The 25,075-nt window shown below is 44.8% G+C and overlaps 1 protein-coding gene across 1 annotated transcript in view; it reads left to right on the forward strand.

The window, feature by feature from the left end:
• Positions 1–25,075, forward strand: part of SYN3 (synapsin III) — a 190,450-nt gene that overhangs the window by 14,816 nt on the left and 150,559 nt on the right. The window contains exons 2-3 of the mRNA XM_059471664.1: positions 4,544–5,023; positions 16,839–16,896. Coding sequence (XP_059327647.1) covers positions 4,707–5,023; positions 16,839–16,896 — 375 coding nt within the window. The 5' untranslated portion in view covers positions 4,544–4,706. The remainder of the gene's footprint in view (positions 1–4,543; positions 5,024–16,838; positions 16,897–25,075) is intronic.

Consider the following 25,075-nt stretch of genomic DNA (forward strand, 5'->3'; position numbering starts at 1 on the left):
GCACATCAGAAAATAACCCAACAAGAGGTTTAAGTGAACATTCTGTTCTTGTTTTCTAACACATGTCAACAGGTTTTCTGAGATAACTTGCATCTCCATGGAGTATATCCTTGAGAGAAAGCAGGTAGGTGCTTGGCTGCTGTCAGTGTGCTGAGTGAGTAGATTGCATATCCTCCCTTGCTCTTCCAAAAATATCAGCCAGGAAGTTTAACTGTGTGCTAGTAAGGGGCTGACAGTGCCAACCCCTTGGCTCTTGTTTTCAAGGTCAGCTCCACTTGACCTTCTTCTTGCCTCATTTGGTTGCTCACATTGTTCCCTTTTGGTTCCCTGAAGGTGCTCACATTGTTGGGATTTCTGCGTGCTCCTGCATTGTCTGCTGGTTAAGCCTATTCCTGCTTGCTTCCTCCCTTTCTGCTACTGCTTCTCCTCCTCCTGCTCCTCTCCCTGTCTCTCTTGCCTGCTCTCTTTCCTCAGGACTCACTCATTCTCCTGTGCCTCAGCTATTATTTCCCCACCCTGAAGTATAGAGCAGATCCCAGCCTGCAGCTCCATGGCCCAGATGCTGTTTTCCCAGCTAGCTTTCAGTTTCACTCAGCAGCAGATGACTCCTGCTTGGTGAGAAGCAGCTGCTTGTCTTGCAACTTGAGGAACTCCACAGGAGCTGTTGCTTGGTCTGGAAGCAGCCCATGGGCTGTATTTGCAGATGTGCAGGGAGCTCCCTTCCTGCAGGCAAGTTTGTGCCTGGCACAGCATTAAGTAGGTGATGTGTCTCCCTGTGAGCCATACGGAGACTAGTGTACACAGGGAACGTATGACTTGATGGTGTAGAGCCAGCAGCTCTCCTGCCTGTGGCTCTGGAGTGACAAAAAACACTCCGCAGATCTGTCTTGCTTCTGATGGAGGTGTAGGCTCCTGCATTTGTGAAAACTGCAGCCCTGCTCACTTGCCAGGGTAAGATCTGTGTGTGCACTGGGTGGATGTTGTGCTGCATAAGAGCTACAGAGCCAGATTTGGCCTGACAGGCTGAGCCCTCAGCAAGTCCACAGAGAGTTTCAAGCCGTAGGAAAATGAGGCCCTAACCTACGCAGCCTGTGCCTGTATGAAAACACCTACTTCTGAAAGTTAATTAACAGTAAGTGTGAGTGATGCAAAGGCAGACAATGAGGTTTTCCAGCAATGAAAGCAGTGTAAACTGCTGGCAGAAAAGCTCCTGGCAGTTTGCACTGCTCCCATTGCAGAGAAGATCTCTGTGGCTATTGTCAAATCGATACAGTGAAGCCTAAAACAAAAAAAACCAAAACCAAAACAAACAAAAAAAAAACCAACAAACTTTTTCAATTGCATTAGCCAGATCATTAGAAAAATGTATGTAATGAGAGGAGGACCATCACTCTGAGGTGCCCAAAGCTGAGGAACCCCAGAGTGGAGCCAGGCATTGCTCTCTGCTGCAGTGTCATCCATTGATTTTAACCTCTGTGTGCTTTGCCAGAGGGAGATTTCCCGGTGACATCAGAGCTTAGGTTTCCTCTCCTTCCTCCCCAAGCCAACGGCATGCAGCCCAGTCTTAGCAGAGAGTGGAGGCTGTGCCAACCAGCACAGGGAAAGGCCAGACTAAGTGCAATGTCCCAAACTCTCTAGACAAGAGTATTTTGCCAGCTCCCAGCATTTCCTGGGCAACAACTCCCACTTCGAAACCCCTGGTGGAAAAAAATGACAGGTGACTGCAAACATTCCTGTTTAAAAGGGGCCAGGAGCAGAGTGGTCGTGGCCTTTCACTAAGTATGATAAATTGTTCAGTGCAAGCACTGAGCACAGTTTGGGAAGTCCCGTTGAAGAGGGAAAACTGTGTGCCTTCCATGCACCTCATGGAATACTCTGGCCCTACCCAGCCTTGGGACACCCTAGGTCATGAGCCTCCTTGCTGTTCTTCCCTCACTGCAGGGCCCAGCAGAGACATTTGCCCATTCATTTACTTGCTGACGCTTTGCAAGTTATCCATGTTCATTTGGAGAGTGCAAATCTCTCAGGGGAGGAAGCAGCTATGCAAACATCTGGCAGAGAGGAAGAAGCACCTTGACAAAAATGGAAGTCTTTATGGACCCAGTCCCAAGGATGCTGGCTTGTGACAAGAGCCTTGCCCAGCCTGTATGGCTGGGGGCAGGTTCCCTCCGGTGGCTGAGAGCTGCCACAGCAGGAACCAGCAGCTCTGTGATGTGCAAGTCGTTCAAAGAGCAGGGATCTTGTGCTGCAAGTGCTTCTTCCAAGGCCAGTATCAAATTTATGCCCCATGTCTTGCCAGTTAACACCAAGGCCCTAGAAGAGAGCATGCCTGATAGCTGTACACAGCAATGGGGTACTCATTTGGCGCCCTTCTGACAGTGGGCAGATCTCTGGGATACTCCTCTTTAACCAGGACTGCACCTACTCCTGAATGAATTGTCACTCAGGGGAGGGGATATTTCTTATTTGTGTTACGCAAGGAGAAGACACAGGTTCCTGTTAGAGGACATCACAGCACATTTTTACCCCATCTGTGGCATATAAATCCCCGAAAGCCTTTGTAGGCTGTTCCACCCCCATCATCCTGGACAGTGGCTCAGTGCTGGCGCTCACCATTCCTGCAGCAGGACAAGTATTGTGTGGGTGTATATAAGGGGTGAGTAGCCAGCTCACAATTCGTGGGTACTCTCCACTACCTGCTTTTTGGAGCAATTGCTGCAGGCAGTGCTACTGAAGTGCTCCCTGGTGTGTGTCTGCTGATGTTGAGGAGTCACCGGGAGGCGGGAAGTCAGCACAATACCCCGAGATACATTATCGACTGTGAATGTGGCAGGAAGTCATTAAAGATTTCCTGAGCCATTCCCTGGGAAAAGACTACCTCCAGGCTCCAGCAAAGTCAGAGGACTTGCACTGCCAGGGCTTAGAAATCAAAAGAAAAATTATTCCAATCAGTCAGGGTCAGCAGCTTCAGTAGGGAGCCCTCTGCTCTGGATGGATCCTGTGCCCACAGATTCAGGGTGGTGATGGACAGTGAGATTTGGGGATGTGCCAAGGGGCTTTTTGTAGCTTGCTTACTTGCAGGTAGGCTCATCTGAGCCTCTCTAAGGGTTTGGGGGCTATGACCAATGTGAACAAGGACAGATCTGACTCTTTTGTCTGCAAAGCTTTGTAAATCTGTGTAGGTGAAAATGAATGAGAGCTTATTTTTAGAAAGCTGTTTGGTTGCTCCATGAGCTTTCACCCACAGCTCCAGGAGAGACATTCTCAATTTGTCTTCTTGGACAACTGGGGAAAGACAATTTTCTGCCCTCAGGAGGCAATCAGAATTTGGGACAGGAGGGTGAGCAGTAAGGGACACCAAACCAGGTGAAGGCAAGGAGCTCCACTATTTGCAGGGGGTCATTCAAAGAGACTTGAAGGGAGTTAGGCATAACTTAAACAATGATACCATGGATGCATGAGACTCACCTCACTTGATGTATGGGATAATACTCATTTTTGTTGCTGCAAATATGTATGTCTCAAAGAATGTATGTGTTTTACCAGTAATAATTTTTTGTTGTTTTCCCCCTAAATCTCACCAACCAAGACTCAAAGGCTGTCTTAGCAGATAAAATTTTCTCAGGAAATTACTGTGGAAGTCTGTCTTCTGGGGTGTGCCTAGAGGTGAATTATTTTTTAAATTGTGAGATTATTTAATTGCTGAAACACTTAGTACTCTGAGTAAAAACAAAGTCATCATACCATGGTCAAGGGAGAAGAGTAAAGTACCTATATTTCACCGTGTTAGTTTTCTCATTTGAAGAGATGAGCAGAATAAATTCCCATTAAAACAAAACAAACCAAACAAACCAAAAACACCAATGAGAGAGGAAAAAAACTGTATGAAGATTAGACAGCCAAATTTCTAGTTTTGAGTAACTGCAAAATTCCTACAAGTGAATGTCTAAAATCAGATGGCATGCTAGTATCTACCAAACAATCACGAGCAAGGACCTGGCTCAGAGTCTGAGTGCAGGGAGGAGGGGGTGCAGAAAAGTGTAATTTCTGTCACTGAACTTGATCAAAATGTGTATGGGAATTATTCTGCTATTTTTTATTTAAATCCTATTTGAATTTTGGATATTTTTTCTTTACATTCAAAACTTTGCTCACAAGCCTACCAAAGATGATACAACTTTATATCCATTTGGATTATTTGCTTGTGATTCTGTAATTTTCAACACACAAGATACTAGAAATAAGGTGCTTCTCATTTTAAAATTAACATTTATCAGAGTAATTTTTTCTTTGTCCACAGTGATCGAATTGTTAGCCCCTAAGCTAATGCAGGCTAGTCTCTACAGATCAGAAAATGTTTGGGGATGACAATGGTGACACATATTTTGTCCTAATTGTTTGACTGTAGCAGTGTGGAATACTACATAGCAACCAGCAGTCCCTTCTTCCATTGATTAAGGTACCTAAGACACCCAAAGGAGGTTACTTAACTCAGTCTCACAGTATGTACCTCACATATATGTCTTTTATTCTCTTCCCACAGGAGAGAAGGAAAATATAGCTGACAAAATTAGTCATAGATCTCCAGCACAGTTTCAAGGGGTAAAGCCTGCCTGCCTGGACTTTAAAGAAGCACCCACACGGCCACAGAGGCATCCTCCAGGACTGGTAACAGCACCGTTCAGTTTCCCCACAGCACTGCAAAGATGAATTTCCTCCGGCGGCGTCTCTCAGACAGCAGCTTCGTGGCAAACCTGCCCAACGGGTACATGATGGACTTGCAGCGCCCCGACAGCTCCACGAGCTCCCCGGTGTCTCCTGCCACGGAGAGAAAGCACCTGCAGCCGCCCCAGCCCTCGCACTCCTCCTCCACGGGCAGCAGCATCTTCAGCTCCATCTCCAGCGCCATGAAGCAAACCACGCAGGCGGCTGCGGGCCTGATGGAGCACTCGGCCGGGCCCGCGGCCCCCGCGGCGCAGAAACCCAAGGTCCTCCTGGTGATCGATGACGCGCACACGGACTGGTGAGTCACCCTGATCCCCCACTAGTTCAGCTCCTGGGAGCTGGAGGGAATCATGGAATCTCATAAATCCATGAGAATTCTCAGGGAATCACAGATAATCTGCAGGGGGTGCACAGATGCTTTCACATTTGGGTAACCAGCTCTGGCCCCCAGTTGGAGTCTGTCAGACAACTTGTGTGAATGGCAGAGTGGGATTTTTCGTAACTTTCTTGGTAAAAAATGTTCATTTGGTATTCACTGATCAACTTCTTCATGGCCTTAATATATGAACACACATAGGGCATTCATGGCTCAGCAGGTTTAGCTAAGATATCATAGCTAGCAATGATCCAATGAGGTCAGAGCTGAAGGTTTGTTAATGATGTCATTCAGGACCTTAATCCACTGTGCTGACTCTAAAAAGTGACTTAATCTCTTCAGCTCTCCATCTCTCTTGAGCTTTCCTCTGTATGCAAATTTATACATGAATTATGAATAGATAACCAAACTTTGTACTACCTGTCAAGGGCCCTTCACATGCTAAGCATAGCAACATGCACTGGCAAAAGGATCTCAGGCTCAGCTAAGCCTCAAATTTGTCTAGTTCATGCAGGTCTCTTTACAAACAAAAGTTTGGAAGTTTGTTTCCTATGATGTTGGGTAGCACAGTAAACTTTCCAAAGTGTTCCCATTTGAAGTCTTCTGAAATGTTACAGAAATTACTTACTGCCTTTTGTATGCTCTTTTTCAAATTCAGCTGGTTCAGAAAGCTTTAGGCAACTTGTCTGAGAGTCTTATCTGGGGGAAATATCCAGAGAATGTGTTGAAAAGATGCTGTTGTTTCATCTGCCAGCTTGTCACAAAACAAAAGAAGGAAAGAGTAGCTCAGATAAGAGGGCAGTATTGAAGACTTCAAAATTAAGGAAGTTGGGTTATTGGGTTGGCTCTTGATCAAGAGAGATTATTTTATTTTTCTGTTCATCCCACACCACTCTTCAGTACAGTTCTCACATTTGTTCTTCTCTTTTTAGCTAGAAGAATAGGGACAAGGTGAAACCTACCTTTCAGGTGTATCTTCACAAACCAAAAGCTTAGCTCTTACCTAAAAAGAGACCATGACTGAGTACAACGAGGCTAAGCATCTTCAGCCAACTTGAAGTAAGACAGGGAAAACAACAGGATTTTTCTCAAAGGAGGAACAACTTCTTCAGTGAGTGGGAAAGTCCCTGATAAGGTTGTTCCCATGAATGTTTCCCTGGCCTAGTGTCTTTCATCACAGCAGCAGCCCCTCAACGCCAGCTCCGTCAGTCAGCAACATCAGTCTGGCTCAACCAGACCTGATCTCTCTTTCCTGGGTGCACCACGAGTCTCTGCAGGCTGATGCTCACTGACCTCTGTCTCTGCGAAGTGTTTTTGCAGTTCCTTGGAGATGCTGCCAGGTGGCAGTCCCTTAACACAGCATCCACCGTCTGGGAATGGGCGTGCCTGTGATGCTCCAGCATCTGGGACTAAGCCAGCACTGTGCAGTCCAAACATTGTAATCAGAGAGGAAAGCCCTAGCTCAAAGGCCATTCTAGTTTTTCCTTGAGATTAATGGTGCTGGGGTAGTCAGGGCAGGGCAAAAGACAAGGAGGGTTGGACCCTGCTGCAGGGTTCTCATGTTTTAAAATACACACACTTCATTTGAATCCCTGCCTTTATATCTCCCAGCTGCTGTTCCAGCTTTGCAGTCTGTGAGCTGAGCTTGCTGAGGGAGCAGCAGCTGGGATATATAAAAAGGAAGTATACCTTCCTTTAAGCAAGGCTACCCATGCTGTCCTCACTCCTTCACTCCTCTAAGCACTCCTCACATCCTGCTGTCTTGGCTGTCCCTCTGCTGTCTATAACTTAGACATTTCTAGGAATGATGGGATATCCCTTTCACTTATCCCAGCTCTCTGACTCAACCCACAAGTCTGCAGGTATCAAATGCTGCTTGCAAAGGCTCCCTGCCTTTGCTTTCTCTAAGGCTGTGAGAACACTAAACAAAATTAGTGTATGAATTCATGATCATACCCTGATGTATGTATGACATGAAAAACAAGGAAAGAACATTACTAACCCTTGCCTGCCATGGCTCTTTGTAGCATGGACAGAAATACCTGCCTAGAAACTTCCCCAGTTTAAAGTCTGGTCCTTTCTGAGAGAGCACAGCAATGCAACCATTCCAGTGGACTACGAGTGCTTCCTCCTGGTTGATTTTGTGTCTTCAGGAAACTCAGTGAGCCCCTGAGAGCAGCACTGAAGAGCAGTGACTCCATGGCTCCGTGGATGTTTATTTTTGGTAAGGTACTTCTGAGCAACCCCAGTCACCTTCGTGGTCTCAGCCAGGGTGTTATGTGAGTTCAGGCTGAGCAGTCTCAGGAAGCTGTGTTTGCCTTGTGAGAGCCCAGCTGACAAAGCTGATTATCCAGGGATTCTGACTATCCCCTCTGCATCATGTACAGAAACAGTTCCAGACTTTGGAAGGTGAACAACGGCACATTGTTACTTCTGTGCTGGTGATTCTGGGTTTGGAAAGAGCATCATGTTTGTAAAGCATTTCCCCTCTGCCTGCTCTGCTCTTTCTACTTGTAAAACCTTAGTATTTGGTTTTCAAGAAACTCTTTCCTTCTCCTTTTGAAACAGCTAACTAAAAAAATCCCCAAGAAATAACTACTGATGTGCTGCCCTTATTACAAGGATGAGGGGGCTTCACATTGCCTCCTCCCTCAGAGCAAGTTACACAGGGTTTACAAACAAGGACCAGCTTGTTCACAGACAGGAAGGGTGAGAGACAGTGGAATCTGCCATTTGATTTCTCTTCTCTAAATGAAAACACTTTCTCACAATCGGAGACTGTAGCAATATTGCCAAGCCAGACATTAATTTATCATCACTGTTTGTATTACAGAAAAGGGCTGCAGTTGTGGGTTGGGATGAGGTGTTGCACAATTGCTTGACGAAATGCTTTAGCAACCCAAATAGGCAAGTGCATGTTGAATGCACTTTAAAGAGACAAATGACAATCCTTTCTATTTTTGAGGAGCTACTATGTCTCTGATGGCACAGTGTAGCACTCAATTTCTCTCAGATGTCTGAAGGAAAGGAAGAGCATCCATGGAAACCCATGGCCTGTCTTCCACCATAAAATCCTTGCCGTTCTTGACATGCAATATGCTCTGGTTTATTCCAGAGGCAAAGTACTATAAAAACAACGTGAGTCCCACAAAATATGATCAGCTGCTTTCTGCATTAGCAGCAGTAAAAGAAAGGTACATTCTACTAAGAACAAGGGTACTCACCCAGCTTTCTGTTAAAGTGGCAACATTTTGACAAATTTTCCATTCTCCTGGAAGGTGCAGCTCTAGACATTGCAAGGAAGCACACAGTGAATTGCCATGTGTGGGATGGGCACGAGAGGAAATCCCTGCCTCTAGAGCTCCTTGTGCTCCTGGCTTTGACAGGCAGCCCCCAGAGGCACGCACAGCAGTGAGTGTACCTGTGCATCAGCGCACCAGGGAAGAGCTCGGCTTCTCTGCTCTCATTATTGGCACATTTCTCAGCTGGGGAGCCTCCACCTGGAGAATGAGGCTCCTTCTGGTGGGCTTGGAGTATCTGTGCCTTGGGAGACTTCCAAAGACACATCCACAGCTCACATACAGCAGCTGCCAGAGAAAATGGAGCTCAGACATGAATACACATGCTTGTGTTAAACACACAGCAAAAGGGAGCAGCCCATGAGGAGGGGAGACAGCAGAACTCCAGGTGCTGGCACATGGGCCAGCTCCAGCAGCCTGACCCCAGCCAGCAGGGAAGCATCCCACCTCTGGCAACCTCCTTGCCCACCATGCTATTAAACAAAATTATGCTTTAGCTGGATTGAATTTCTCAGCAGATCAAACAGGATTTTGCACTGTAAATTATTAACCCCCATCCTCTGTGAAAGTGCTCAGCTTTCCAGCCTAATGCCTCATGTTTAAACAGCTTATGGGGGAAGTGATCAAGCACAGCTAAGGCTCCTATTAGCCACACATGCTAAAAGCATTGCTTTCTGGACCAGACAGCACAACAAAGTTGTTCTTTTTGCGTTTGCGGGATATCTAAGTTACATTTGTGAAACAGCTCATGTGGCTTTTCAAAGCCATTGGTGTGTTTTGTCCACATTTCAGGCTGTTTCCAGAGCTCACAGTGCTGTGTTTGCTGCCTTGTCCAAAATACAAGTGCCCTGTGTGCAGCAGTTGAGTATTGTATTATATACATGAGTATTGTGAAACGCTTCATCAAAAAATGAGTCACAGAGGATATAAAAATTGCATTGTTTTATCTCCTCTTTAATTTGTAGCCAAATCTGCCTGAACTACTGTCTCCAAAAATTTTAAGATCAAGGAAGAGAGAAACTGTGATTAGCACTGAATTAAATCCTCTTAAAACATTTGAAATGGTTCTTTGTATAACAATAATGTCATGATTCAGGTCTAATTATGGACTGATTGGACAGGATTATTGTTTTATACTGGTCAAAGGAAATAATGAATTCTTTTAAAAAAGAAAATAATTTTCCTTCTGAAACATAAAAAATATTGAGCCCTAAATATGTCATTTGCCTAAAAATTTGATTGTGAATAATAACAGTCTAATACTGAATCTTGGTAACATCAGAGTTCCTAAATACTGGGACTTTTTTCAAGGAATTCCTTTTAAAAATATTCAGTAAGTGTCATGAGTAATTTCATGCTTTCAGTAGGCTGAAGGTGATATACTAAGGCTCCTATTAAGAGGAGTATTCCTGCACCTAACTCATTTAAACATAATGAGAAGTTTTGGAATTTAAGCTTGAACTTAGGAATTTGCTGGTAAAATTTCAAACTTTTGTCTATATTTCCTGGTAAGAAAGTCCCAAATCATTTAACATGATGGTCACTGACAATAGATTATTATGAGTAAGTTTTTTTTTTACACAGTGCTTTTAATGTTTCACAAGTTCTGTGCAACAATGTAGCAATAATTTGAAAAAACTTACACATAAAATTCACATTTTCACAAGTCTGGTTTAAAAGCCCTTATATTTTCATCATTTAGCTTTGTCTACCCAAGACCAAATATTTTTTTCCTATGCTTCCTGCCAAATTCCACTTTTTGAGAAGTGGAAAGCAGAAAGTGGAGGCAAGTTTGTGTTAAATGAGTGTGTGTGTTTGTGCACATATGCACGCCTGGGAGCAGCATGGAGAGTTTCTATATTCCCTAGCATACATAAAGGGTGAAAAGGAGACAAGGCTGTCAAAATTTTTCAAGAAATTGCATTTATCGCATCGCTTTTCAATCTGTTTTAGGTATAGCACCGTCATGTCTGTCTGTATTTTTGTCCTGCATATGTAAAGTGTCTTGGGATCTAGTCCCCCTAAATGAAAGGTGATACAGAAATGTAAAGGATTAATATCATTACAAAAATAGACACAAGGAATATGGAAAACATTCCCCACCAGGCTATAACTATGCTAATGCAAGTCAAATCTGGGTCCTTAATTACTTTACCAGAATTCCTATAAATGCATAGAATTTAACCTCAGAATGTCCTGCCTAGTCCTGTAAATATAAAAAAACAACATCCAACAAACCCAACCCTCAGATACATTTCTCAAGGTTTGTGAGCCAGATTTCTTCTGCCTGAAAGTCCATAGCCCTGCCCCAGGATTGGTCCAAGCTAGGCCGGTTCTACTGCTCCTCAAATTCAAGGAGAACTGAATTAGGCTGGGAAAAAAATTGCAAAATCCTCAACAAAAATTGATACCCATTGCAAACAGCTCCAGGCCATAGTATTTAGATTTAGCAACTTGGAAATGTTCCAGCAATGCACTATTTTGATAATACACAAAAATGAAATTGCTGCCTCATGTTGTACTTCATGCAGTACCCCACCTCCATCCCCCAGCTCTCTGTGGGCAGGAGGAATGTGACCACAGCACAGCCTGGGTGGGGGACCAGACCTACAGCAAAGTGTCCTTCTTATTCTGACAGATCAGAGAAGCACAAAAAGCTGTGCCCAAAAGCAATAGTGCTGCACTAACTAGTGCTTCTTCTCGTGGTGGGGGATGGCTTTGATTACCCCTGTGTGATGAGCAGGACGTGGCACAGGAAGATGCTGGGAGGCCACTATTGTGTGGGACTCCACAATTCCTTGAATAGGACAAGAGGCCTGAATGGCTGTGTCTGCAATGGTTAAAGTGCTGGTGGCTTGCCAAGCCAGGTCTCCCCAGAAAACAGGCCTTCAGAAAGGGAGCACTCACAAAGGAAGGTTTTAAAAACACTTCTCCCTTGCTGCCCCAACGCTTCCCTTGCCATCTGCATTCAAGTCAAGAAAATCCTCCCAGCCCTGTAGGGTGGGACCTCAGATCTCATCAAGGACCTCACCAGGAGGACTTCCTTTATCCAAAAAAACCCTAATCCGTCCTGCCATGAGAGCCCAGCACAACCCCCTTCGGGTGAGGCATTCCTTGCCTTGATGTGATCCCATAACTAATAATGTTTCGGGGGTGTTTCACAGTACCCGGGCTGGGTTTGCGGTTCTTCCCAGAAGGCAACAAAAGAAGTCTGTTCCCACAGCCCGTCCAAGGACACTGAGGACACACCTGCAGCACTGCAGAGCTGGCTCTCTTCGGTGGCCTCAGCAAGTCAGGTGGCGACAGCACCTAGAGCAAGGTGATCTTGCCCCAGGGAGGGGCAGGGCTGGTCACAGCACTGCTGGGCCCAGGCATGGAGCTGAAACTTCTGTGGAGCTCCTGGCAAAGTAGCAGTGTATTGAGGGTTACCTTGACCCACCGCAAACCTGAGATTTACTCACGGGCCCTTCCCTGTCTGTATGTACAATGTGAATACCTTTTCTTTCTTTCTGCCCTTGCCTCTGGTCCATCTAACTTTTTATTCAAACCTTGTTTTCTGAGGTGTCAAAGCACACATCCACCACTCTTATTCACCATTCTGACACCCTCACCTCTTGCATCAAGGTACTCTTGGAGAATAAGTATTAATTACCAACCACTCCACCTCACAGCTGAACACTGCATAAAGGTCTCTGGGCCAAAGTAGATGTGGACAAAACTCCAGCAATTTGCAGACCTCAGCATTTATGGAGTGATTTTTCCTATCCCTGTGCCCTGGGAAGCCAGGAGTTGACCATCTTAAAATTTCTTACTATGTACAGCTGAGAATTTCTGGAGTGGGGAAAATTAGTGGACCGAATGAGAACTGGCTCCTGAAAGGAAAATCTTCCTTATTTTCAACCTTGAGAAAAAAAAAAAAAGGGCACTCCTCCCCCTTCCCCTCCCTGCTGCCCTTATAGCATGCAGGGGCTGGGGGGGTCGGGGCATTCCAGCAGCTGCTGGCCAGTATCCTGGAAACTGCCTCCTTTTTCCCAGTCTCAGCCCCTTTTATGAAGGAGACAATGTGGACATACAGTGAGTGCCTTGTGCATCACTTGGGCCCCCAGGCCCTTTGACATGGGGATTTTATACAGTGCTCACCACCTCCCCACCCTCCCTGGGGTGCCCCCACACCCAAACCAGGGGGCTTCAGCCTCGCCTTTTCCTAGATTATTCAGAAAGAAATTACAGGCCTTATTTTCTCAAGGGCTCAAGAGAAATATGTGTAATGTGGTGCCAGGGAAATAATTCAGATAATTCCAGAATTTACCCATGGATGCCTTTTGGTTTGTTTACCTGAGTGTCTTCTTACCATTTCTCTCCTTCCACCCACTCGCTTGCCCACCTCTCCCCACGACCCCTGTGCATTTCTCTCTTCATTGTGTTTTGCTCTGGCCCCTCCACAGCATAGGAAAGGCTGCTTCCTGCTCTAGATAAGTGGTTTCCATGTATGTTGATCCAGAGGCACAAGCTCAGTCAGAGGATTTGGAGGAATTTGTCATTACAATATCCTAGTGTCCTCCTTTTGCATGCTCTCAGTGAGGAGAGCCCATTTCTGGGTTGGAGGTACAAGCCAGCTCTTGAGTTTGCAGCTCAAGGCCTCTGTTGAACAGTGATAGAGGTGAGTCACGCACATCATGGGGGATTTGGGCTCAGGCTTATTAGTTAATCTGAAAGATGGCTTCCCAGTTTCCAAGACAGCATTCCAATATTTGCAGTATCAGTTCCACTGAGGCCTCTCCTAGGAAGATCTGAAAATCAGTGAATTAGCCTGAGGTAGATAATGGGAGGTGAAATGATCATTTATTATTCCCTGCTGCTGGTAAAGGTACTCTCCATATCTGGCAGAAAATTGTTGTGTATGCTTCCTCCAGCCATGGTAATTGAGGCAGACTGGGGCTGGTTTACAGTATATCTCTACAAAATAAACTTATATCCTTTCCAGATTACTTCATAAGAAGAGGCTTTGGGTTTCTTATGTCCCTGTAATCGTGTCTGAGCTGGGGCAGAAAGCAAAACTTAAGTTTGTTTGATGTCTTTGCACCCATAAAATACATTCTTTTCCAGAGCATGCAGCTTCTTAATCAGAAAGAGAGAGGGGTTTGAGGCAAGCTTCTTTCCTGCAAGCCAGGGCAGACATTTGTGTGTTTATCACAGTCCTTCCTCCCTCCCAGTGCATGGGGCCACATTTAAATGGATTGCCTGGCTCTATAAATCCCACCCAGGGACTGCTCTTGAGTATGGCCCTGCAGTTTTCTTCAGTCAAAACATGTTTACAAGCTAATTCACTGAGATCACAGCAACCACACCAGCCCATCTGCACCCTGCCTGGCCAAATTACAGCTCTGTGTTGTGCTGAGCTGAACATGCTTTAAATAAAAGGGTGGCCAGCCAAGCAGTGGTCAGTGCTGCAGACCACCTGGCAGAGGCAGTGGGTCTGTGTGGCCAGTGGCTTGCCCAGTGTCCCAAGCTGGGGACATTAAGCCCTCCTGGGGCCATGAACTGCTCCTCTCATCACTGGGAGCTGAAGGTGAGTGGGGACGCTTCCAAGGTTCCCAGAAAGTTTTTGGACTGGTCTTCTGGGCACAGCTCCTCTGCTGCCCTACAAGCTGCCTAGATAGCTCTGCAGCAGTCAGGTCCTGGACAGAGTTCTGGAAGAGACTTGCTCGGGTGCTTTTGGGGCAGAGAGCATGCACAAATGTCTTGTGCAGCCAGGAGTCTGCCAACTCCTGGCATGTTTCTACATGCCTTCTCCCTTTCTCATGCATCCCCATCACAGCAGCATGGTCTTCCTTTCCTCTGTGCCATGCCCACTGTGAGGACCACAAGCCATTTCAGACGTTGTGCAGAACGGACCCAAAGAGTCTCTTGCAAGAGGTATGATACTTCCACAGCAGTGGCAATGATTCCAGCTTGCTTAAAATTTGAGGGTCTCCAGGAGGATACTAAGGCCATTTTTCATTTCATTGTGATAGCCTCTACTGCCCAGAGGCTCCAAAACCCCAGGTGAGAATTGAAAACATCACTCCATCCATTTCAAAGATGTTTCAGGAAGAAATGTTTTATTCTTATCCTGGGCTTTGTCAAATGATGGGTGGGCCAAAATATTTGGCTGCAAATTGCTTAGCACCTGTAGTCTTCAGAGACACTCAGAGCAGGTTAAGCTTCCTGGGGGACTGTTTTGGGAAGAAAGTCATATTTTTTACTGTTAAAGGAAAGTTCTAGGGACATTGGATGAGACAACCTGTGTGGAAAAAGGGACAGACAGTGGTCACACAGTGTCTAAGCTGAGGTGCCTTGCACCACTCCAGCAGCTCCCAATGCTGGGTGCACCCTCTGTGTGACCACCCATAAGCCCAGCCAGTACTGCAGAGAGGAGAAAGATGGGTTTGTGTGCAGGCTGATTTCCTGGACCAGGCAGTGGAAGCCCCTGTGATGCCCCTGAACCAGGATGAGGACTGTGGTCAATCACACTTCACTACAAGCTGAAGCAAAGCATCACCAAGGAGTTTGCATCCAGCTGGTCAGCAAAGAGGAGAGGCCATAGAGGGAGGAAGTGTGTTCCATAAATGTGGGTAAGGAATATATATTATGAGCATGCTGGGAATAAAATCAAACTTGTACCAGGGAATAGTACACCTCAAGTTTCAGAGCAGTTCCTGTGAGCCCTCTGAAAGCTTATTGCAGGTTTTAAGAAGTCACTGGTTCCAGCAGTACCCCCAATGTTTAGGAGTGAGGAATGTTGCCAGACCCTCTTGAGCCATGCCTCCAGAAATTTAATAGAATTATTAAGTGCTTTTAGAGTTCCTATTTATTGTTAGAGGCATGATGTCTTAGCTTGTCTGCTGAGTTGTTTTTTTCATGCAATGCTCATAAATTAAAAAAAAAAAAAAAAAAAAAAAGAAGGAAAAATGGGCAGAGATCTGCTTTTTGTACCAAACAGGGTTTTTTTGAGTCATCTGGTCTCAGTTACACCTGGCTGCTACATTGTCCCTCACCTATACAGAAGTCTGATGGATGGGCTGTCTGGGAAGGGAAGTGTGATACAGCAATCAGATGTCCCTGTTAGAATTAAGCAGAAGGCTGTTGTCATTTTTAATGTATTTTTCTATTATAATGAAAAAAAATTACTTCATTTTGAGCCAGAATGACAAAACAACTTTTTTATTTACACATCACATTTCTGGGGGTGGGGAATGTGCAGCTATAAACTGATGTGATTCAGCCATGGGGGAAATTGCCTTCCTACTGTCTCTCCTTTTTTTATTGGAACAAATAGACACATAGTAAAAATGCAAGCCAGCTTTTTTTTTTTTTTCTCATACTATAAAATAGGGAGCAAAGCCTGCTTCCCCTCATTTTCCTTTATTTCTTTATTCTGTCCTGTCTTTGCCAATTGGAAACAGAAACCAGAGTTACTTTGTCTCTGGAAACAGCTCTTGTAGGGCTAAACTGTTTTCAATGCTTTCCAAACAGAAGAGCCCTTTGGAGCCTACATGGCCTTCTGAAAGTTTATAGGGGAGGAGGACAAAATAAATTCATATTTTCTTCTGTCAAGCTTGTATGGTGAGAGGAAGAATTGGTGAGAAATATTCACTGGGAAATTTATATTGGCAATTTCCCCACTGACCAATCAATATCAGGAGCATTATACGTAAATATGAATACAAAAAGCTAAAACTGCCTGTCCTTTTCCTCTGTTTTCTTCTCCAGCACTACTGACAGCTTTCCCCTTGCATGAATTACCTACTAGAAGTGCTTTGTTGACTGCATGGTGTGAGGAGATAGGAACAGAGGTGGTGGAAGGTGTATGTTCTCACAGCAGTGTTCAACCCCAAAGCAAACGCAGTTTCTGTGTTCAGGTGATGAGATCCTTCATCAGTGACCCTGTAGAGATGCAGATACAGTTTCCCTAAATCAACAGCGAAAAGGAACAGAAATGGAAAGCAGCTCTGGAGTGAGAGAGCATGAGAACAGGCTTCACAAGTACTTCAGCTGTGATGATAAAGCTCCTTGCTCAACATCAGAAGAAATTCCCAATGCTGTGCCATATGTTGTTCTCCTTTTACAGAATAAAGATTGAGTATTAAATGAGATACAGCAAGGAATCACTGATTAGAGCTGTTCCCTGGAAAAGATTAGGAGAACATTTGGTTTTCAGTTTGAAAATTAAATGAAAAAGTAACAAGCCTTGAAGGAACTTTCCAATGTGGTTTTCATCTGGCTTGGCAGGTTTGTCCTGGAGAACAGAAAGGTAAAAGAAGATAGGAATTAAAAAAACATGCTGTGACCCGGATTGAAATTCTTCATCAAAAAAGGGAAATGCAGAAGCAAAACCGTATGTAATGAAAGCCAAAAATCTTATTTAACCATGTTTATCTCTCTTGTTTCTTCTGCAGGGCCAAATATTTCCAGGGGAAGAAGGTGAATGGAGAATTTGATATCCGAGTGGAACAGGTCAGTGCCAAGTGAATTTCTCTCTAAGGAATGTATGTGGACACAGCTAGGGAGAGCTAATCTGTCCCAGGAACAGTACTGAGGTTCATAGCCTGGTTTATGTGCTCCCCTGGGCACTGGACACATTCTGTTTCCCTGTTAGCCTTGGCACCAAATACTCATTTCAATTGAAGCCTCTTCATGTTGGGGTCTGTCCCCTGCTCTGTGTGTTGGTGCAGTGTCTTCAAAAAAAGTCCCATATGGACTGAGACTGGATGCTGTTGCCAAAAGAGAAATTATAATTAATAATCATCATCTTCAGGCCCCCAACTGGAAATCAGGCATAAGAAGAGAGAGATGTAGAGATAAGAAGGTGGTCCTGAAGGAACCATATGCTTGTTTTATACTCATTAGGACTATAAAAATGTTTGGGTGAGTAAAGAAAGCTGCTGAATGTTGTTTGAATGACCTGATATTTCTGTTTTTATAAGGCTGTTGATTCTGCATGTGTGCATGTACAGATTATTAATGCAATGCTTTTGAAGACTTTCTCAGGACCCATTGCCCTTGAAAAGGTGTTTCTTTTCTTTTCAAAGGGGTCCTGTCCTGTTGTCTATGACTGTTCCTGAGCATATATGTTCTGATCAAACTGTGTCTGGGACAGATTTTTCTTTTTTTATCGATATCACACTTGTCAGTCTGGGTGGTATTAGCAAGAATAATTCTTCCTGGCATTTCCTCATCAAAGTATTTATTTTGTTGTCAGCCTTAGGAATTATTCTAAAAGAGAACAGGAAAATTTTAAAAATTTACAAATCATGCTACTCACTTAAAAGCATGAAACCAAATAATTTAGGTTTGCTCTTCAAGCCTCTCCATCATTCAAGGTGGATTCAGCTTCAAAGCTAGACCTGGTACTCTTCAAAATGGCCTGTTAATTGTTTCCCAAAGCTACAGTCTCTGCCTTTCCCCTCATAATCCTTCTCCTCAGATGTTATTGCACTTGAAGTCCTTATAAAGGAACTGCCTTCAAATGTTTGGTGAGTGCAGAAGGTCAGGAGTGGACTCCTGATCCTTGCTGGGGGATCAAGCTGTGACGCTTGTCACCATCACAAAGCAGCTTATCACGTGTCCCCACGGCCTCTGGTAGGGAGGCTTTTCCATTTTACCTCTTGAAATCCTTCACTAGGCTGAATACCCATGTTGCAGATGAGGCAACAAATTGCTCCAGGCAAAGACCATGATGCAATTTCGCTGGTGAGGACCATGGCTCAACCCCTGCAGCTTTCATTAAATGCCCATAGTGACTGCAGCACTGCCCAATGGAATGAAGTCCCCAGTGGGTAGGAGAGTTGAGGAATGGAAAACAAGGATCCTGGCTATTTCCACTTTTCCCCTCCCTGCCACTCAGATCAGGCAGCCCAGCCTCCCTTTAGTGGGCAGAGAGCTGCTCTGGACTCCTCCAGACCTCAGAAGAAGGAATGATGGCTTTTCCCAGCTGGATCACTATCTCTCCAGGGAAACACAGAAGCTGCATTGTCAAGGGCAGTCCTTGAATCTGACCCCAGGCCCCTCTTGTGTATTGTTAGGTCAAGAGGGAGGCACTGATTCCTCTTCTTCCCTTCACTGATTCCTTTTCTTCCCTTCTTATTTTGTGCATCCATCCTTGCTCAGTATTTCTTGATAGTTAATTTTCACTCATTGCTTCTACCCTATTTATTTGGAGCCTTCCCAACTTCACCTCTTCCTCAAGCAGTCCAGGAGCCTAAACTGTTGTGGGAACAGGTCCCCTGAAGTTGAATGTTGACCCTCTCTACCTGAAAAATGAATGTTCTTCCACAGTTTTCTTAAAAAAAATAAAAAAGAACATAACTGTGTTCATCAACATGGTCCACATCTTTCTCTGTGAGTTCCCAGCTCACAGCCCTCACTCCTGTAACTCTCCCCCACGTGGCACACAGGCTGTGCCATGGTGCACAAGCCTTAACCTGGCTGTTCAGTTCTGAATAAACTCTCCATCAGAGACTTCAATTCTTAGGCACCTTATTGAACCCTGAGCATTTAGTCTGCTCAGTAAGTTCATTTAGTTTTTCATTTTTCCATGTGATCTTGTATCAGATAACCACACATTATTAACTCAGCCAGAAATGCAGTTTGCCTTAGGAACTTTTTTTAGATTTTATAGACAAAAAACCACTTTTGATCTGAAAGGCTAAATAACAAAGACATTTGAATGGCAGAAAGCAGTGAAAGGAAATATCCAAATGTTAAATACTTTTGGAAAACCACACTGGGAAAAAGCCATTTGCCTTATTTTCACTGCCCATGCTAACTCTTTTGCCATTCTTCCAGGATGTTCAGTAGTTGGTTTGAACTTTTTCTCTCCTCTTTCATATCCATCTCTGTTACATTTTAATTCTTTCTAAGCAAGCCATTTTAGCAATCTGTGGGGGAAGCAGAGCAGGATAGTAGGTGATATTTTTTAAAAGCCGTGACATCAGTTATTTGTAAAGGAGCAGGAGTGCTGCAAGCAGCAGTCTTTCCCTCTCTCAGTTATCTAATCTGGTTGTACACCCCTACCAGCTCTCCAGGCTGCCTCCCCCTCCTCTGAGGAGTGCAGGACATTTGTGATCATGCTGTCCTGCTCTGTCTGTCCCCCACACCCAGCTCTGTGGAACGCATTGGCTCACTTCAGCTGGATTCCAGAACCAGGCAGAAGTTTCTGCAAGAGGTGAATCCAGTTCATGTTAGACACTGGGTAATACACAGGGAAGATACTGTTAAATGCCATCCTGCTGCTCAGGGAGCTGCTTCTGCAAGTCTCAGCTTCTATGAAAGTAGGTTTCATGGAGGACTCTCCAATAAGGTGTTCTGGTTCTCTGGCAGTGAGTGAATTGCATACCTTGATAGCAAGCCCAGGCCCTAGTTCTTCACATCCATTATTCCCAGGAAGAGGTAGGGGTTACTGTGGGCATCACCTGGTGCCAGTGGATGAGGATGGCAAGGACACTGCAGTGTGTACACCACTTGTTGTAGTGTGTTCTGTTAGTTTGTTCAATTGCTCCCCCATTTTATATTATGGTTCTGCCCTCGACTGCTTTTCCTGCCACTGTATTATCAGTCATTCTGTTGCCTTGGTTACTCCCGCCTTAAGTTGTGTCTGTCTTCCAGTTACATAAGTTCTCCTCCCCCTGTTCCCCCATACAGGGTGCATACTCCTCCCACCCTGGGCCCAGTCAGTCACTCCCTGTTCCACCTAATTCTCCAGAAAGTTCTTCACTCTGGGAGTCATGATTGGCTGTGGTGTCGGGGCCCCTCCTTGATTATGTATGTATTGGTTGTCATTGTGTGTCTGTTAACCTAAGTTCACTCCCTCTCCTCCCCTGATTGGTTCTGTTGTAAACCCCTCCCCTGGATTCCTCCCCCTTTATAACTCTGTTGCACACGTTGTTCTTGGTCGCTCCTTGTTGGACTTACATTAGGTTCAGGCTGGGATCACTCCCTGGTGTCCTCCACCAATAAACCTGACAGTCCCCAGAGTGTCCGGCTCTTTCCTCGTCTTCCTAGCAGCGATCTCGTCCGCACGGACGCAGCCTGAGGCCACTGCCGCCAAGGGGCGTTCGTAGGAGCAACCCTGGGGCCCTGCCACCGGGGTTGACTCCCCACCGCTGCAGCTGGCCGCCCTCAGCTAGCCGGACGAGCCACCTACAAAGGCCGCGGACCGCTGCAACCGCTCTCCTGTCATTCATTAAAATTAATGTGAAGCCTGACTTCGTTTCTTCTCGTCTGATCCTCAGTGTAACACTGAAATCATATTTATAATATGCTTTAAAGGCTGAAGGATTTATTATTGTCCACCATTTAGTGAAACCAGGCAAGCAGAGCCACTGCTTTCTTCCTGCTGGCTGCAGGGAGGGAGGTGAAAGGCTTTGGTGGTGTAAAGCCAGTTCAAGCACTCCCCTGAGTCATGGCCTCTTTTTCTTTGGAGGCAGTTTGGATTACATTTTGCTTGTTAGGGTATTTTTCCACTTCTGTAGCAATGATAGCTGTTCATGAGACTGATTGAAACACTGATCCAAAAGTGAAAATCTATTTGACCTATTCTGATCAAACCCCTGATGGTTTAAGTTTTACTCAGTATGGGTAAAGCTCTAAGCTTTAAGAGAACAGCTGAGTCTAAAAATACTATCTCTTATTTTATGCTAAAAATAAGCTGCTTAAATTTTGATCCACATTGTTGCTTTTACTTGTCTGTTGATTTCTGGCTTTCAGGACTGCAGTGTATGCATCTCTAGTTCTTTTCTCTAGAAATACAAATACTAAAAAAGTTCTTTTAGAAATGAAAAGTGTACGTTTGGATAAATGTCTCTAAGGCTAAGTTGAACTTAAAGAAGAATCTTAAAGTGTCAAGGGAGTGGACCACATTACTTTTAGTCTCTCACAAAAAAAAAAATCTTACTTTTATCTCCTCAATTCTTCATTGGCCAGAGGGCAGGAGGCATTAGGAACCACAGTATACCGAGGAAGAGGAGGAATTATACCATAGGCCTTCTGCTCTGTCAGATGTTTTTCTTCTTTAGAGAGAAACTAATTCAGCACCTCCTTCCCCACCCTCTCTGTGCTGTCCCAGAGGAAACTAAACCTTGTGTGCTCTGAGGATTTCTGAGGTTTTCTGTTTGGATCATTACATACCTTGTGTGGGGTCTCCTTGGGCATGAAACATGCCCCATGCCCCAGAGGAATGCCTCATGGCCAAATATCCCCAGAGACAAGCAGAGAGGGTGAGAGAGATGGGGCTGAGAGGTGACAGCCCCAGGCCCATCAGACAGCCATGACCCTGAGGGTGGGGGCAGATGAGGGGACCCTTGATGCCCATCTGTGAGAGTGATGTCTGCAAAGCAGGACATGTGCAGAGCAGGGTCACTGGGATGGCCGTGGAGATCTGGCTTGTGAGAGAGACTGCAAGAGTTGAGTTCATTTCTCCTGACACAGTGCCAAGTGTAGCAAGGGATTAAAGCCTACGGCTCTGATGGGCTTTTCCAGTCCCGTGCCCTGCACATACCAGTGAGGGACACAGCAGGCAAGAGCAAGCAGCACCTCTTAGAGAGGGTCCCCCACCTTCAGGGTACCTTTCCTGCAGGTATTTCCCAAAGGAATTTTAATATGTTCAGAGACATCTTTCCTGGCATTGCCTAATTGATGGTGGAGTGGGGTGAAAAGTATGAAAGGGGAGTCATGAAGCCCAAAGGCCCATTTATATTTTTATCCTTGGTGTTTGTTCACCCTTCTCCTTCCCACCATTTCCTTGCTGTGACGAGGTGGGTCCGTCTGTCTGTCTGACACGCATTTTTCTTGTATAGCTCATTCACTTGTTCCCACTGTTCAGTTTATTTTCAGGGAATGATTATTCAGTGAACTCCTATGTACATGCTTCTGGAAAAGTCTTGTGGTATAGATTATGACTCCATTGGCAGCATTGTCAGGAAAAACGTTGTACTTGGCAGTCACAGAAGATAATTGTAATACAAATCATGAGTTCCAGCTCCATTGTACTTCCCGCCCTAAAGAGGTATTTTCATGTGTGGTGTAAAATGGTCCTTTCAAAAGGTAGAGTGTGACAGGTCTGTGTGTGATGAAAGGAAAACTAGCCTCTTGTCAAACAACACTATAATTTTTATTCATTATATGTTTAGGGTTTGGGTTTTTTCCCAGCTGAATGCCAAAAACAGTTCAAGAACAGCAACAGGGTTCTCATAGCTTGCCACATGCAAGCATTCAGAAACCATGAATAAAGGGAGAAGTAGCAAGAATTACTTTAAAATCATTATTTTCTTAAATGAATACTATCTTTTTTTTTTTTTTTAATTTCCATTGGCTTTTGGACGTTTACAGAGTTCATGGTTTTGAGCCATTTCCTGGGATCAAAATATTTAGAAATGTGCTTTTTCTAAACCTCAAATTTTCAGGTAACTTCTGAAATGAAAACTCAAGAGACCATTCTGAATGCCATCAGAGCTGATGCACCAGGTGTTCTCACAGGTGAAGGCATGTGGCCCTTCAGCACCAGCATTGTCTCTAGCCTAGGAGAATCACCCCAGCTTCAGGAATTGTGAAGAACACTTGAGGAAGCTGCTCTTGGAGCCATAAAGCAATATTCACATCACAGATGGGCTCTCTCCATTCTTTTCTCCCAGAGAGCAACCCTAGTACTGGGGAAAGGTGGGGAGCAGGGTGCCTGCCCAAGGGAAACTGTCTCAGGAAAAGACACGAGGAATCAGGATGTGTAATTCCTAATTCTGCATGCATGCATAGCCTCAGCCCTCATCCTACAGGCATCCAAACTATGTGCTCACCTTTCTGCCTGTGCAGGACTTAGGGATTGCTTATTTTCCCCTTGGGATGCTTGTAATGGTTGTAGTGAAATGTGCTGCATTAGGAATGCAGCCTGATGTGGGCCCTTCCTTGTACATATCAGAAGATCCACCAAAAAATAAGGGATAAAATCCATGAGGAATGTATGAGATTTGATTTTCCAGTAGCAATTCCTCATCCCAAGTGCCTAAGCCATGGCACGGACCAGGCTAGTCAGTAGGCCAGACAAAGCAGTGCAGGGATTATAGTGGATCTCAGCCAGAGAATATGAGTTAAAAAATAGCCACACTGCTGCATGTATGACAAATCCATACTCAAGCATATGGTTGGCAATTTTACATATGGAGGAAGTTGTGGACTTGCCAGAGAGAATCCCTGTGACAGCAACAACTCTGATCAATTCACTGAAAAGATCACCTACAAGAAAATCTTATAAGAATGGGACTACTTTTGTCTAAAAAAAAAAAGGGGCAGGTCTTTGAGGAATAAAATAAGTCTTCAGTTTCTGCAGAAAGAAGTAATGGACACAAAAAAAAATGCTGCCTTAAAATGTAAGGGGAGAGATTTAGATTGGGCTTTGGGAAAATTTTCCATTGTTGTTAAGGTACAGACTGCCTGAGGAGATTCCTCATCTATGGAAGACAGAAGAAGGTTATGTAGAATCTGCACACAATGGCAGAGGCAGAGCTGGTCATGCCTTAGGAAAGAGGGAAAGACTATGTGATGTCTTGAAGTCCTTCCAACACAGCTTCCTGTTATTCTGTGAAAAATGCTTAAAATACACCTTGAACACATGCTTCCCCTAAATCACTAACAGGCATATCTACCAAGCCAGGCATTTCTACTATTGCATGATTGAAAATGAAATATCTTCCTGTTTTAATATCAGGAAACAGAAACAGACACTCTAAAATAGCTCACCAAAAAGAGCTCCAGCACACAGAGGACACTGATGGAAACTGAGAGTACCTTAAGGTTTAGTCCAAATGATTTGGAGAGTCTTCCAATTCTTAATACCTGAAGGAGGCATTTTTGACAAAACTGTGATCAAAGTAGCTGTGGGTATCATCTCACATCTGAGCCTCACAGAGGTATGAAATATTTCTACTCCCACAGTCTTATTAGATTATTCTTCAGGACAGATTGTGTCACGTTTGTCACACATGGTTTGCTCTTGCCCTGAATGTTTTTGCAGCCACTGGCACTGCTGCAAAGTATAAAACACCATCAGGCTAATGCAATGCCTTTTTCTGTTTCATGATTCCTAATGCAAATGACTCTGCAAGGCCATGGGGAGCTGGGCTCTCCTGTTTTGTGCATAGTTACCTGTCACTCTATCTGCATGGGCTGCTTTCAAAGACCTCTTTGTCTGCAAGGTAAACTCAGGCTGGAGATGATCTCAGAGCTGAAATCCCAGCCAAGGGAAGTCATCGGGCTACAAAACCCACAAAGTTAAAAATACAGGGAGCACTGGAAAATCAACAGGAAACAATTTCTGCTGACTGAAGGTTTTAGCCTTCTTCCAAAAGCCAGCTAGCAGTAGCCTGTTGGATGGAACAAAGCAGCTACATGAAAGGAGCAGCATTCCTTAACTTTGTCTGTTAAAGGCAAAAGTGAATGCCAGGCAAAGGTCAGGATTGTCCCTCAGCTCTGATTGTAGATCTGGACGTTTTGGGAGTGAGATAGCTGAATCCCCCAGACCCTCTCTACACTTCTCTCTCCTTACCAGTGTTCCCTGGACAATAGTTGCCAAAGGGGATTTCTCCTTTTCTTCTGGCTCTTGACATTAGCAGGGCCTGAAATTGGTCCTGGCAGTTTGGCATGAAGT

The sequence above is a fragment of the Ammospiza nelsoni genome, chromosome 5 (assembly GCF_027579445.1).
Source record: "Ammospiza nelsoni isolate bAmmNel1 chromosome 5, bAmmNel1.pri, whole genome shotgun sequence".
Taxonomy (NCBI): domain Eukaryota; kingdom Metazoa; phylum Chordata; class Aves; order Passeriformes; family Passerellidae; genus Ammospiza; species Ammospiza nelsoni.